The 15,656-nt window shown below is 42.8% G+C and overlaps 1 protein-coding gene across 1 annotated transcript; it reads right to left on the reverse strand.

The window, feature by feature from the left end:
- Window positions 1-306: 306 nt before the first annotated feature.
- On the reverse strand, window positions 307-14,360 carry LOC308293599 (uncharacterized protein). The gene is made up of 11 exons (XM_080736186.1): window positions 14,080-14,360; window positions 12,788-12,858; window positions 8,025-10,983; window positions 6,887-7,078; window positions 6,126-6,268; window positions 5,725-5,809; window positions 4,477-4,636; window positions 4,018-4,211; window positions 3,780-3,921; window positions 2,441-2,580; window positions 307-2,284 (listed from the first exon to the last, which is right to left on the reverse strand). The coding sequence occupies exons 4-11, from the start codon at window positions 7,010-7,012 to the stop codon at window positions 1,970-1,972; spliced, it is 1,305 nt and encodes a 434-aa protein (XP_080592312.1). The 5' UTR covers window positions 7,013-7,078; window positions 8,025-10,983; window positions 12,788-12,858; window positions 14,080-14,360; the 3' UTR covers window positions 307-1,969.
- Window positions 14,361-15,656: the final 1,296 nt, after the last annotated feature.

Genomic DNA, 15,656 nt, shown 5'->3' on the forward strand with positions numbered 1-15,656 from the left:
TTCTGAGTTAAATGCAACCCATGTTATTTATTATATATTCTACCCAATCCTGGGTTAAATTATAACTGTCCATCTGATTAAATTCAATCCTTATTTTATACTCACCCCAAATGTGGGTCACATTATGTACCATTCTGGGTGTCACTTATTTAAACAATTACCAGCCACAATACATTTGTTACCTTACTGTTAAACAATTTAACACAATACATGATTTGGTCAAGCAAAGCATAATGCAATTAACACAAACCATACTTAACTCAAAGTAATTTTATAATAGAAAAATGGCAGATCAGAAACTTTGAAAACATTAGACAATTTAATCATTTTTAACAAGCACAGCCACATTATTTTGCTTAGAAAAACATTCAAGCATTCAAGCCATAACAACAAATTCTGAGTTCCAAAAAAAGAGTCTCAGAAGGATCCATGAGGAAAATGAGACAAATATGAGGTCCACTCCACCACGAGGACACAGACCGAGAGGAGGGGAGGAGGCTGGGAGGCGGAGGAGGGGGAGAGGAACTGAGCAAGAGAGAAAGAATGGAGGCAGGGGAGCGATGAGGGAGGGTAGAGGAAAGGGAAAGAGGTGCAGGGTGACTTGAACCATAAAGAGTAATGGCAGGGGAAAGGGGGACAGAGAAAGTAGGTGAGAGAAAGAACAAGACAGTCATCTTGGGATTCTCAGCTGACCCAACCCATCCAGGTGACCACCTGCATGCCTGTATGTTTCGCCAGATTGTCATCACAGAGATGCGTCCTTCTTCGATGGAAAGAGACAGAGGGCTCTTTAGCAATACTGGGAAATCATACACACACATTGGGCCTCCAGATACTTGTGGTGTACCGTTAACCTTTTACATGGAAACATTTCACATAAATCAGACAAATCTATAAGGATCTACATTATATTCTATTAATTGCAATATAGTGCTACCAACAAAACAGGCTGCGCATGACTGGAAGGAATGGGAATGGGCTATACTTAACGCAACCCAACAAGCAACCCAACAAACAAAAAAATATTTTCTGAAATGTAATCTTAAATCTTGTTTTCTAATTACTAAATCCCCAAAACTGTGACCTTTTGATGCTGTCCAAAATTTTCAAAACATTGAGGCTGTGTTACAGTAGCAAAGGAAGAAGGGGGGAAAAAAAAGAAAGAAAAAGGAGTGTGTTCGTTAGAAAGGGACAAAGCAGTCTTTGTTTATGTGGGGAAACCTCTGTGGAACACAATTTAAGGTTCAGATTAACAGATAAGGGCACTCTTTAGGAGTGCTTGGTCTTTACAGTCTCTCCTGTCTGTGATGGAGGCTGAGGGCCACGTGCTGCGCAACAGCAGATGTTTTACATGAGGGGTGAAGAAAGCCCTGCCACCTGAAGTCAGTGTAATGTGGATAGAGTGTGCAAGTCTGTGGAAGAGAGTGTGTGTGTGTGTGTGTGTAGGGCTGCACAATTATCGAAAAAAAAGATCGAGATCTACTGTAGATTCAGACACCTATTCAATCTCATTACTAGAAAGATTGTGATCTAGATTTAGATCACAATCTTCAAGTGGCCACTTGAACCCCATCCTTTTTTGTGGGGAAGACTTTTGCTGAAAATAGCCGCTTGTTGTAAGCTTGTCAAGCGGCTATTTTCAGCAAAAAGTCTTCCCCACAATAATAAAAGACAGAAAATACTCGTTTTGAGCCCCGAGAGACCAAATATTTGAGTTTCAAGTGGTTAAGCATAGAGGAAAAAGAGTCAATTCTCTGTTACAAGGAACTTGGTGCATTACTTTATGGTTTAGTCAAGTGCTTTAGCACGTTACAATACTGTATTTTTTTTACTGACCGAACACTGTGTGAAGAATCGTGAGAGAATCGTAGATCTCAATTCTTAGGGAGGAGAATCGAGATTCACATTTTAGCGAGAATCGTGCAGCCCTGTGTGTGTGTGTGTGTGTGTGTGTGCGAGAAAGAAAGGTCTACTGGCAAGCCAGAATTCTAGTGTTCATAAACTCAATCATTTTGTTGGCCGCTGGTAGTGGAATTCCATAGATTGTACTCTGTAGGAATTCCCACACATGTTGACACTTTTTGGGGTACTCTATGTCAAAGATGTAAAAGGCCTTGAAGCAGATGTCAATGGCTTGAAGAAGTTTCTCCTGCTCCAAAGCCTGTCCATCTATAATGACAAAGACCTGAGACAGTTGATCCGAGTAGTTGCCCAACGTCAGTATGTAGGGCTCAGGTCGGGACTTCTTGGCCTCATCAAGATACTCCACCATGTTGGTTCCAGGCTGAAAAACATAAAAAAGAAAAAAGAAAAGCAAGGGTAAGGACCAAGTATAGAATTAACACACATATACAATACTTGTAAACATATACAACACATACATGTTAACATGCTTAAGTAAAATGGAAAGATTTCCTTTAGATGTGCTGGATGGACTTACAGGCTGATGGTGGATGAAGGCCTCCATGCACTCAGCAACGGTGTGGCGAACCATTTTACTGCCACGGCCCCGTCCGACTTTGAATGGAGTTGGGGGGAGCAAGAATGGCAACTGCTGCAGAGCGAGATCCCCAACGCCATCTGCAGGAAAACATATAGCTATCAATACAAGGTGGAGCGGCATATCCTTTATTTTGTGACGCTTTGTGTCATGCAATGGCCAACAAGAATGTAACCTATGCCGTTATGAGCAGCCATGCGGCTCTGCAGGTGTTAGTTGTAGTTTAGTTATTTGCCCAGAAACTGGTTTGAGCGGTTCTAAACCTTCTACATTACAAGGTCTTCCCTTAACCGTGACAGAGTGTACAAATGGAAAAGCACTGACCTGTTGTGGTCCATTAGTAACACTGACAGTTACAGACTTCGATTTATTTTTTATCTATCATTTTTATCCCACGATTTTTGCAACCCCTATATTTTCACCCGGTGCCAATTATCTAATGTGATCCTGGGTGCTACACTGCCTCTGCCAGCCTGGGGAAGCAGCGGACTGATCTCATGCTTCCTTCTATGCCTGAGTAGTCCAAGCTGCTTTCTTTTCGACCGACAGCGGAGAGATTCCCCGGTTGGACGTAGCGCGTGGAAGGAACACGTTATTCCAACCAGTTCATTTTCCCCTCCATCAGGCGCCCCGGCTAGCTAGGGGGAGGCAGTATAGAGACCAGGATTACTGCATGTTTTTAGTGAGGGTACCTACCCTAGGGGACACGGGGAGAACATGCAAACTCCGCACAGAAAGGCCCTTTTGTCAACCCCACCTAGGGTGTGGGCACTGATGACACGGAGGAGGAGACATGCCACCAGCGCCCACAGCTTCCCCCTGCGGGAATTGAACCCAGGACCTTCTAGCTGTGAGGCGACAGCACTACTGACTGCGCCACCGTGCCCCCAGACTTCGATTTAGTCTGTAACTTCGGACTTAGATTTAGGCCCCACTAAAGGAACACAGAGTCCCTGGAATCAACTTTGAGAAGCCCTGGTCTAAAGAAGGCCCACTGGTATTTGAGGGGGACACTTCCAGAGAAGAGGAAACCCTAGGGCACCTGAAAGTGTGTGATGTGTGTGCCACACGGCTACATCTCTATATTACCGTGTCCCAGTATTTCTAAGTGGGTTCTCGATGGCGGTTAGTGTTAGTCAATAGGATTCGAAATACTGGTACATAGTAATACTGCCACGCTCCCATGCCACACTCACACAGAGAGGCTGTCAAAGTGGTGTGGATTCTTTGCGCAAAAGGGACTGTCGACTGACAAAGAACCATTTCAATAATATTTTACCTGATGTTAATTGTTCGATCGGCAGCTCCAGCTTCCGCTCCAGTCGTGCCACCTGCAGGATCTTCTCCGCATAAACTGGGACCCAGGTCTCATACAATTTGGATGCAGCCTCCGGATGCAAGACAAGGAAGTCCTGTGCCATCTATAAAATGGAAAACATTTGAAATCAAATTAAATGTGGGACACTACCAAAATATTATAAACAATGCATCATCACATGTACGATATTCCCTCTTACCATGCCGTCAGTCGTTAGGCGAGGGTAGTGTTCCAGGATCTGACTGACGGTCAGCTCTCTGGTGTTGTCCTTGATCCACCTGGCCCTGTAGATCACTGTGTCCTTCATGTAGGTCTCAACTTGTGAGAGTGGTTGAGAATTGCTTCTCAACCACTCTTTTAGTTGTGCAGCCCTCTCGTCCGATATGGTACATTCTGTAAAAAAAAAAAAAAAAATTGCTGTCAGTCACTAAAAGGTGGATTTTTTTTTATAATCATCCCTATCAGCAATATGTTGTGTGTTCAAATAGTTCTAAACAACTATAAATGTTATTGTGTGATTCCTCACATTCACTACAATCAGGCTCTGCTCAGATTTTCTGTCTGTGATAGTGTTCCCTAAACATGGACGTATTACACAACTTAAACAAGCTTAAACACATTGTTGGAACTGCCTTCTATTTGTCTGTTTAGTAATGACCTGGTATGACCGCAGCTGCTGGTCGAACAGGATCATCTGGTATTGCTGGTCGGCTAGTCGCCCTGGCCGCTGACCTCAGCTTCTTCCTGAGGTTTCTCAGCCTTTCCTCCAGGAACCCAGTGGCTGGATGGTTCTTCCGTGCGGCGGTGTACCAGATGTCCTGACAAGAAATCAAAATGTATGAGATTCAAGGTTCAAGGTCCAAGTTTATGTATATGTCCCTGAAGGGCGATTTGGTTTGCAGACAATCATTAAAAGCAGACGTAACATGGAAAAAACTTACATGGACTTGTCAAAACATGACAAGGCTCTAGTTACAGTGCAAGTGGAAGTAGTTTTACAAAGGCAAAGCCAAGAGTGGCAGGTGGCAGGGCCTCCCAAAATATTACAATACTAAATAGTCAACATGCGACACAAGTGTGGTCTACTCTATAACCCAAGACCTGGCACGCCCTCAGGAAACGCATGCACACCCCCTGTCCTAGGACACGTGAGGCACTGCCCCACCACTCACCGAAATCACAGTGTCCGTGGCGAGCGCTCACTCAAGCGCAGGTGCACGTGAGTGCACCCACACAAGCAAGCCCTCAAACACACGGCGCCGCTGTCACGAAGAGCAGCGAAACAGTACCCCCCGCCCCCCCAGACAAGAAGCACCCCCCTCAAGCGCACACCACAATTAAATACAGGCCAGACAGGCCAGACAGGGCCGTACAATTGTGTTATCGGAAGTAATATAAGAAGTATACAAAACTGAAAAAATATATAAACTATACAGACTATCACTCTATCAAGTTGGAAAAGGGCACAAATGAGAACTTATATGCCTAATTGCCTTGGCAGATGATGTCTCTTGGCGAACACCAGAAGGGAGCATTCTATACTCAGAATGTAGTCGATGAATAGAATAGAGATTTGGCACATTTATATTTTTGACAGCGTGGCTTTGATTAGAGCAGGGTGTTTCTGTACCTCTCTGTCACCAAAGAAGGCCATATTGTCGCTGCTTCCAAGGGCATGACAGGAGTGAGCTGTATTGTGTCTGTTACATGCTTTACCATTTTATGCTCAATGTACTGTATGCTTCTCAACGGTTACTGAGAACCGCAGACCTACAGTTCGACAGCATGTTTTGAGCTTGTCGTTTTCAGCATCAGCGACACATCACAGCATAATTGGCTTAATGTTAGGGGTCTCACTAAAATGAAAAATTTGAAAAGCAAAAAGACAGAAATAAAAACAACTCACGCTGCCACTGCTTGATGAGTCTTTCAAGCTGGGAAATGCCCCAATTAAGCTAGATGCCAGGGCCTTCTTGGTCTCTGCCGTAGGACTGTGAAACAGAAATAACAACTATTTATCATATCAAGTAGTTCCAGTGAGTTGATTTGATGTAACAAATAAACCATTTTTAAATAAACCATTTTTAAAAGACAAATCACTTAATCTTGCCATTTAACCATTAATCCCAAACCAATTAATCCCCAGCATTGGTATTGTGAGGAAAGCTTCTGCTGAAAATGGATCGACAAGCTTTCCCCACAATAACAGAAATATACTAGTAATGAGCCCTGAGGGACCATGTATGGTTCTAGTGGTTAAGAGGATCCCTAATCAACATAAAACATAAAGCTTATTTAAATGTTTACTTCTCTCCAAACTTCTCGATAAGGTGCGACACCAAGATGCGGACAAGGTTCCATCTCTGGCCCGTGGTGATTAGATTTGTCTCGTCAAGGCTCTTCACAATCACCGCTCCATCCGTGAACCGTGTAAGGACCTGACGGACATTCTTAGAAAATAGCAAGACACAAAATTGCAGATTTATTATTTGGTTAGGAATGGGTGATATTAATTCAAATCAATATCAACATTATTTTGATAATTAATAGGGCTGTACGATTCTCACTAAAATATGAATCTCGATTTTTCTCCCTAAGAACTGAGATCAACAATTATCTCACGATTCTTCATACAGTGTTGCGGTCACTACAAATGCCATTAAACTGACAAAATACAGTATTGGAACATGATAAAGAGCTGACTAAAACACAGTAATGCAATCATTATTTTCTGTCTTATATTGTGTGGAAAGCTTTTTGCTGAAAATAGCCGCTTGACAAGCTTACAACGCGTCGCACTGCGACGTGTTGTAAGCTTGTCGAGCTGCTATTTCAGCAAAAGCCTTCTCTAGGTTCAGGAGGTTAAAAAAAAATTTAGATCACGATCTTTCTAGAAATGAGATTGAATAGGTGTCTGAATCTAGATGTCGATCTTTTTTCGATAATTGTGCAGCCCTAATAATTGATGCACGCCTTGTGTGGTGAGCTTGTAGAGCGCCATTTTTTTTTCATGCAAGGCTGAACAGACAAATATATAAGACTTAAAAGGGTATTAGCGCAGAACTTACAAACGTAGGAATTAGGTGTATCGTCTGATACATCATGAGGGGATCAGGACCAGGCGGGATCACAGGACCAGGCGGGATCACAGGACCAGGTGGGGTCACGAGATCAGGTGCGGGCGATACCTCCATGGGGGTTTGGGCAGGAGGCGTGTCATCACAGCCTGTAGGTTGTACAGGTGCAGGCGTCGGTCCAATCTATACAGAAGACCAAGGTTAGTATAATAAATGAGGGACAAGAATAGGGCACTGAAGTCTTTTTTTTTTTACTTTTTTTTTTTTTTGTAACCCATTTTTCACCCAGTGCCAATTGCCTAGTAGTCCTGGACTCTGCTCTCCCCCCTGCCAACCTGGGGAGACAACGGACTGACCTCGTGATTCCTTCTATCATGAGGAGTCCAGGTTGCTTCTTTTCACCTGACATTGGTGATTTCCCCGGGATGGACGTAGCACGTGGAAGGAACACGTTATTCCAACCAGTTCATTTCCCCTCCATCAGGCGCCCCGGCTGGCCAGGGGGAGGCATTATTGAGACCAGGATTACGTGCATGTTTTTGTGAGGGTATCAACCCTAGGAGACACGGGGAGAACATGCAAACTCCACACAGAAAGGCCCTATTTGCCAACCCCACCTAGGGTGTGGGCGCTGATGACGCGGAGGAGGAACACGCCGCCAGCGCCCACAGCGTCCCCCTGCGGGAATCGAACCCAGGACCTTCTAGCTGTGAAGCGAAGCGCTAACCACTGTGCCACCGTGCCCCTAGGGCACTGAAGTCTGATGTAAATGACGCATCCTACCTGGTTCGCATTCTGAATTGGCTGCATATTTTAACAGAATATCAAATATATCTGACTATCATTAACGATAGTCATCTCCCTGTCAATGTCACCGGGCAGATTGTCTTTGGGCCTCAATGCTTTTGAGACAATTTAAAGATGACCCAACCCTATTCTAACAGAAAAACCTTTACGAACCAGGGGATGAGCGAGTGACGTCAGGACTTCAGTACTCTATTGGAATCCCCAATAGAGGACCCGTTTCAAGACAACCAAGTGATATGTGGACAGTGCTGGAGCATACTTTTAGAGAGTGCACGTGGGCTTCACCTTACAAAAATGATGTGATTAAACAAAAACTACTTACGGTACCACTTATCACTCATTTAAAGACCATGGCAGTAGTCAGTAATCAGGTCAGCCCAGTAGTTGACAGCATCTCACCATCCCAGTAGTACCTTCAATCCGCCTGAGAAGTCAAGTGGTTCGTCCTACCCAAAAATACTGATCATTTCCAATTGATGGACACTTTAAGCAGCATACCCAGGACACCGTAACCCTGGTGTGGGGGCTATATCAGGTACTGGGCCTTTGCCAGAGGCCGCCTGGAGGTAACAGTGGTTAGGGTACCCTCATTTTGTCCCATAGGTCTAGGCCCCCACTGTCGGATGCAGTTTAACGTCGTGCCCAGGACAGAGTGATTCTAAAAACGTCTGTAGCGCAACGAAATGTATAAACTCTCATCCTCCTCTCTGTACAACTTGGCTGCATGGAGGGGATGGTGATCAAGCAGATCTCTTAAATCTACTGCTACCAACAACTGAGTGGGAATGACACTGTATGCGTATAAATGCCTATCAAACCACTGTGTTTCCCACTTCTGTATAACAAGCTTTATTGACGTTTGCTCCAGTAGTATAACGGATTCTATGAGACCAAATTGAGGCTCTCCATCCTGATCATAGGAAAGGAATACACTCATGCCTGCTCTGTAATTATTTCCCTTAAATTTAACCCAGGCTGGCATATAAACTTCACTGAAAAGGGGAATACCTTCTAGCCCACTTTGGATCCTGTCATTAATGTCGACAAGAAGTGTACTTTGCCCTGGACCAACTTCTGTAGTGTGAGACAGGATTGTTCCACATAAGAAATGGTAGCACTGCATCATCTGATGGCGAAATGCCATGGTTTTACATATATTTCTAAAGTTACAGGTTACATTGCTAACTTGTTTGAAAAATGCATGCCGTGCTTCAAATCTCATTGCCCAGAACTGCTTTAACGGTCCAAGTTTTAGAATGATTCGTGGGTAGTGGAGCATAAAGTGTTGCTTTGGCCGTAAATTTAGATGAGGATATAGCTCCATGAAGAGGCAGTGATGCTCTTCTATGATTTTGCCTAAGTACAGTGTTGCTGCTACTGTAAGTGACGGGGAGAAGATAATTTCCATGCAATGGAGTAGGAGGAGTAGAAGTTCCCAATGCTTGTTTTCCAAGGGAACGAGATCACCTATCATGAGTGGTAGTAGCCTAATTAGGCACCACATTTGAGATGCTGACTGACGCATGGAGCCGTCAAGGTTTTTGAGATCATTCTTGCTTATGACCGAAGGCTTGTTAGACTTATCAGTAAATCCATAGTCAAAGCTTGTGATTCTGTTATTCAACTGTGCTAGTGTGAGATGCTTTTGCTCGATTAGTGAATTCAACACAACTTTGACTTCGTAAGGCGCCGCCCCCTCCAGTATATCATGCATCACATCCACAGACACGTTGTCTGACACATGATAAAAAGCCAAATCGTTCAAAACACTGTCCCTTTTCAAGCCTGTCTGGGAGGCGTCGGCTGTAAGTAAATCTGCCTCATAAGTTTTGCGATCACGCAAAAGTCCAGGATCTTCAAGTACCTGAGACAATCTCTGCTCTTTATTTGCTTTGCAAAACCGACATGCATAATTCGCACCAAAGGACTCAACGTAGCCAAGAACAGTATGCACTCCCAAATTGTCTCCAACTACTTGGAGCACTGTGAACTTGACAACACCTCGGTAGTTGGGGGTATTAAGAAAGATGCCATCCCTCTCTAGATCCTTGATCTCTTCTACAATTGGGCGCAGTATTGCATCTATGGTGTGGTGTGCTGCATCATCGGATTTGTACACAGCTAAAAGGAACTGTGACTGCAGGGTAGATAGCAAGTCTGGGGGCAAGCTCTTCAACATGAAATAAATAAGTCCCAACTTGTGAATACCAGTTTTCGATCCTAAGACATTGACAATTTCGACATCATCTTGATAGATCAAAATTGGGATTGACACCTCTTTCTGGAATAAGGGATGCGATTTACAAAAGTCCCCATCGAAAACATCCTGAATTGCATCACCCTCTCTACGCTGCCAATCGAGCATGGTCTCTAAAATCCCGGGAATAGTAAGAATCTTGGTCAAAAGGCTCTTCAATGGTATGCGGTAAAATGAATCATGGACACCAACTTGACGGACAGTGCCAGTGGCAGAGGCCGTTGATTGAACATAGGTAACCCCTGACAATATCTCCTCAACTGGCTGAATAAAGTTTCCAGTTGTTAAAAAATATTTCATTTGCTTATAATCAGACTCCATTCCTTTGAAAGGCTCAGCTAATTCTGAGAACTCCACCCCAAGCTCTTGTACCTCATTGCGTTGATCAAGACCAAACTGACGGAATACAGACATGGTCTTTGATTGCAGTCGGCTGACAATATTGCCAATTAAATTGGAGGTATGCTGAACCACAAAGTTGATGTTTGTGAATGTCATTGAAGTTTTAGCTCTAAGCTGGGCTAAAAAGAGGGCCACTCGATTGGTAATGGACTCTGGCTCTAGTTCATCCCAATCCTCAACAACTTGATCTCCCTGTTCTGGCTCCATGTCAGCATTCAGCATTTCAACAGCAGGTGGGGCATCTACCTGTGGGGGCCGTGGGGCTGGGCCTTCGAGGGGGTCATCAACAATATTCCTATCTTCATGCTGGGTTTCTAGGTGTCTTCTATAAGAATACATCTGGCTAAATGTCCGACCACAACCACTTTCACAACACTGGAAATGTTTAGATACAGAGTACACATGGTGTACTCCCCGTAAATGCCTTAAAAGATTCTTGACATCCCCTGAAATTCGGTTTCTGCATTTGAAGCAAGTGTAGGGCATCTTGCCAAAATAAAACAACTACTTACAAACTCTCTAAATTTTTTTAAGAACTTGAGCCTAGGACCGGCTCTTGGGATTAGCTGGGTGATGGTGGCATCATCCAACAGAGAGAAACTGTCCTGATCAATCCCCTCGTCTGAAAGACAAAAGAAGAAAACAAAACAAAACATCATTTTTCCAACAGAGGAACAGGGAGAACAATGAAATAAAATAAATAAAAAATAAATAAAACAGAGCTCAGGGGATTCATCTGTAACAGATGTTTGAAATTAGTTCTACTGCAAATGATTACACTCAGCAAAGCTGATCAGACATGTTAACCTCTTTTGGTCCTCAACTTTACAGGTTAGAGAAGTGGTTCTCAACCTGTGGGTCGGGACCCCCCAACATTGTGAAAATGTTGTAAAGCGTTGTGACCCTGCAGGTTCACAATATGTATCCGAGGTCAACAAATGGAGGTCAATTCAATTATCTTTGGGGGTCACAGCCTGAAAAGGTTACGAACCACTGTTAGAGGACTATAGATGAAACCCATGGCCATTATCTCAGCCATGATTGGTCGGGGTCGGGGCTGAGAAAACTGTTTAATGACAACAAACATCCTATTTCTGACTGACACGGATGTCATTAAAGGGATAGTTCACCCTCTAAATTACTTTTGTTGTATGGTTATTGTATGACTTTGACTTTTGTTTTGTTTTTTAATTGACAAGATTGTTTAGATATCTTTTTACTGCCGTAACTTAGAGGCTTTGATCACTTCCATTCATTTTGTTTCTGCTTCATTTTTGTATCCTTGATTTATCTGTAAAGGATAATTTACAAACAAAAAAGCTATTGCTGTCAGTCGATTAAAAATATGAATCCCATTAATCGCATGGTTGTCCATAGTTAACTCACGATTAATCCTAATTTAATCGCATATTTTTTATCCGCTCTAAATCTACCTTAAACTGATATTTTTCCATTTTTTGTATTAATCATATCAATATAGTAGCCAATTACTCTCCTATTGACGGATATTATGACACTGACTAGATGGATATGATACTGACAATGGATGAATAAACTGACTGGATGATTATACCGATGCGTACACTGCTGTATACAGTCAGGCAACACCCATATGACTGAAACACCTGTAAAAAGAGTCCTGCGTCGATTCATTTCCCGTTTCCCACAAACTACGGGGCGACCAAAGGTTCAAAAACTTAATCACAAGTTTAAAAAAATGTACTAGTTAACTGAACCTTTCAGTTAACTAAAGCGTTAACTTTGTCAGCTATAGAAAAATCACAACATCCTGAAATCATCAAAGGGTAGGTAAACCATACAACAAAGGTCATTTAGGGGGGTGAACTATCCCTTTAATCCAGTGGTTCTCAAACTTGGGGTCGGGACCCCAAGTGGGGTCCCCAAATTATTTTGTGGGGTCTCCAGATGATTAGCTTAATATCCAATTTTATTATTATTTTTCTCTCACTTTTTCATAAATAATCCAACATCCATTATAAGTGTACACAGGGTATCTAGAGATTTATAAAGTGACAATTTAAGTAATTGAATTTCAAATTCAATAGCTTTTTAATCCCAAACTGTCAAATATTAAGCATGAAAGAGGCAAATATTGTGAAAATAGCTGATCTAAAAGCTCACAAGGCCTCTCTGTGTAATTTATCTGTGGAATCGAGTCGAACAAATATAGGCTAACGGGGTCCTCACTTCAAATAGGATTATTTGTGGGGTCCCCAGCCTAAAAAGTTTGAGAACCACTGCTTTAATCAATTGGGTTCATCTGCTGGTCAATTGTTGTCAGTTAATCAAATAGTATAGCACAGAGAATGTACACCGTATGCTCAATACAAATGTCATGGTATATCACAAAAAGCAGTTATCAACTTCATGACAGCAATGTATGTGGATGGGAAAACATATTGTACCTCTAAATATGTCTACCAGATCTGGTAGCTGCCACTCCACCAATGTGTCACGGACAAAGCTGTCCATCTATCTGAAACAAACACAAAGGAATTAAAATTAGTTATACATACACAACTAAAAGGCATTATTCCAAGAAAGCATTACACTTGTTTACATTGGAGACCTTTTAAAACTCATAAAACAAACCGTGTTTACTAGCTAGCTGCTTGCCCAGCAAAATACAGCTTATGTAAATGACAGTACAGATTCGCTGGTACAAAGTCAACTAAAAGGCATTATTCCAAGAAAGCATTACACTTGTTTACATTGGAGATCTTTTAAAGCTCATAAAACAAACCGTGTTTAAGGTTTAAGAACTACTGTTATGCTCACCAATTGAAGAGTGACACAGAACCTAGCAGGCTAGCAAAACAGTGTTTACTAGCTAGCTGCTTGCCCAGCAAAATACAGCTAATGTAAATGGTTGACACCAAAACAGATACAATCTAACCTTCACGGTGGTCTTTGGTGAACGTTAGGTATACCGGGATTGTTTCTGTATCGACAATATAGCGTTAGCCACCGGCATTATAGATTATACCAAGTTGCAACTTAAGCTAACGTTAGCTGTGTAGCTTGCTGGTCTATTAACCCTGAGAACGAGCTACATGGCTAGCGTGCTATGCTAACGTGGCTAGCGTGAAAAAAAAACATTTCTCAAATGTTTCATTTTAGTACATATACAGCTAACGTAAATGGTTGACACCCAAACCCATACAATCTAACCTTCACGTTAGTCTTTGGTGAGCGTTAGCTATCCCGGGAATGTTTCTGTAAAGATAATATAGCGTTAGGCACCGGGTAGCATCTACAGGCAGGGTTAGCATTAGCAACGTAAGCTAACGTTAGCCGTGTAGCTAACTGGCATACTTAACCTAGAGAACGAGCTACATGGCTAGCGTGCTATGCTAACGCGGCTAGCGGGCTAACCCTCGGGACGAGTGGTAGTTATGGTGGGACAGAGACACGGCGGCCCGGCCTCCGGCCATCACCCGCCGCCGCGGCGCGGCGTGAGCCGGCGCTACGGCCCATAGCTACGGCCCCAACGGCGGCCCGGGTCCCCGACGGGGGTCCTTTATGGCGGCCCGGCCGCCGGCCATCACCCGCCGCCGCCGTTACCGTGAGCAGCGCCGACTCGAGACGCACAACAGACGGCTGGGCAAGATAGCTCGCCTGGACATGGGCGAGGGTCCCTTTTGGTAACCTGATAGTTAGTAACCATAAATTAGATACAACGCAAGTAAGCACAAACCTTTAATTATCTGCTTTGTTGCTTGTTGTTGTTTGTTGTGCTGCTTGCTGATGCGTGCTCACGCCGTGCTGCTGCTGCTGAAGGAAGTGAACTTCAAACAGGGAACGGAGGAACGCAACCCAGGACTTGGGTTTTAAGGGAACACAGGTTCCGAGTAGGACTCGGTCAATTAGTTAACTCTTCCCATGAGTTGCATAAGCTTACCCATTATGGAGTATGGTTAACCCACGACTAGTTAGCAATAACCACTTATGAGTTAACCTCTTCACAACCCAGGATCTGAGTAGCTTATCCAACCCAGGTCTTTTTAGTGTGTATATTAGGCAGCGGTCCGTTAGAGAGCGGAGCGGTCATCATTCACCTATAATTCACCGCTGATTTCAGCTTTTGACCAATCAGAATCAAGCATTCAACCAAGCCACGTAATTAATGTTTTACACCCTCTGACTTTGTATTTGTTCCCCATTTTCAACATTTTATTATATACACTTGCTTTGGGAATGTAGGGTACTGAGCATTAGTTGGACCTCCCGTTGGTCCCACCAGGTTAACATTCACCAGGTTAGCATTCACCAGCGTCAGCAGGTTAGCATTTCATATTCGTACAACATTATGTAATCATAAAGCACACAGAGGACCTGTAGTGGTGAAACCTTTATTTAACCAAACAAACATTATCAATATGTTTCTCCCCAGGTATAAAGTGGGTTCTTGGTGTTTTCAAAGCAACTTTATAAAGACACAAAACACTGTAGAATGTTATCCAACTATAGTATAGAACCTCCAATGGACATGGAAAGCCATAGGTTTTCTTGATAAGCTTTGTTTTTCACCTGACCTTGTATTGTACTGTAATTCCCTGTACATGTCTTTGCAAACTGTTAATAAAGTTATCAAGTAGTCGATCTATCAAAACTAAATGATGATTTCAACTGACTGGCATCTACTCTGATAATCTAACAATCCAAACAACACATATGTCAACACACAGTGAACAGCTACACGATTGTTACATGTATATTAAGGAACATAATAATTATTGCATCAATATGAATGAATATGACTTGTTAAATACTGACACATGTGGACAGACACTGTTCTATTCTGGAACATGTGAAGCAAAATCCATCACAAGAAACTATTGATGTTTATTTTATTCAGTCATGTTGATATTGTCAGGTTATATGATTCCTCTGCTTTAGTGTCCTTTTCATTGTCATTCTGGCTTAGACTGAATGATCAGATATGTGTCTGAGTGAACTAACTAGTAAACTAAAGGCTTTCCCCTGTATGAGTCATCATATGTCTTTTTAGATTGCCCATTTGATTAAAGCCTTTATCACATACTGTACAAGAAAATGGCTTTTCGCCTGTATGAGTCCTCATGTGTGTTTTTAGATTACCCATGTGAAGACAGCCTTTACCACATACTGTACAAGAAAAGAGCATTTTGCCTGTATGCGTCCTCATGTGTGTTTTTAGATGACACATTTGATTAAAGCCTTTATCACAGACTGTACAAGTATAGGGCTTTTCGCCTGTATGAGTCCTTGCGTGTGTTTTTAGATTACCTGCGC

The sequence above is a fragment of the Nannobrachium achirus genome (assembly GCF_963921795.1).
Source record: "Nannobrachium achirus genome assembly, chromosome: 1".
In the NCBI taxonomy this organism is placed as follows: Eukaryota; Metazoa; Chordata; class Actinopteri; order Myctophiformes; family Myctophidae; genus Nannobrachium; species Nannobrachium achirus.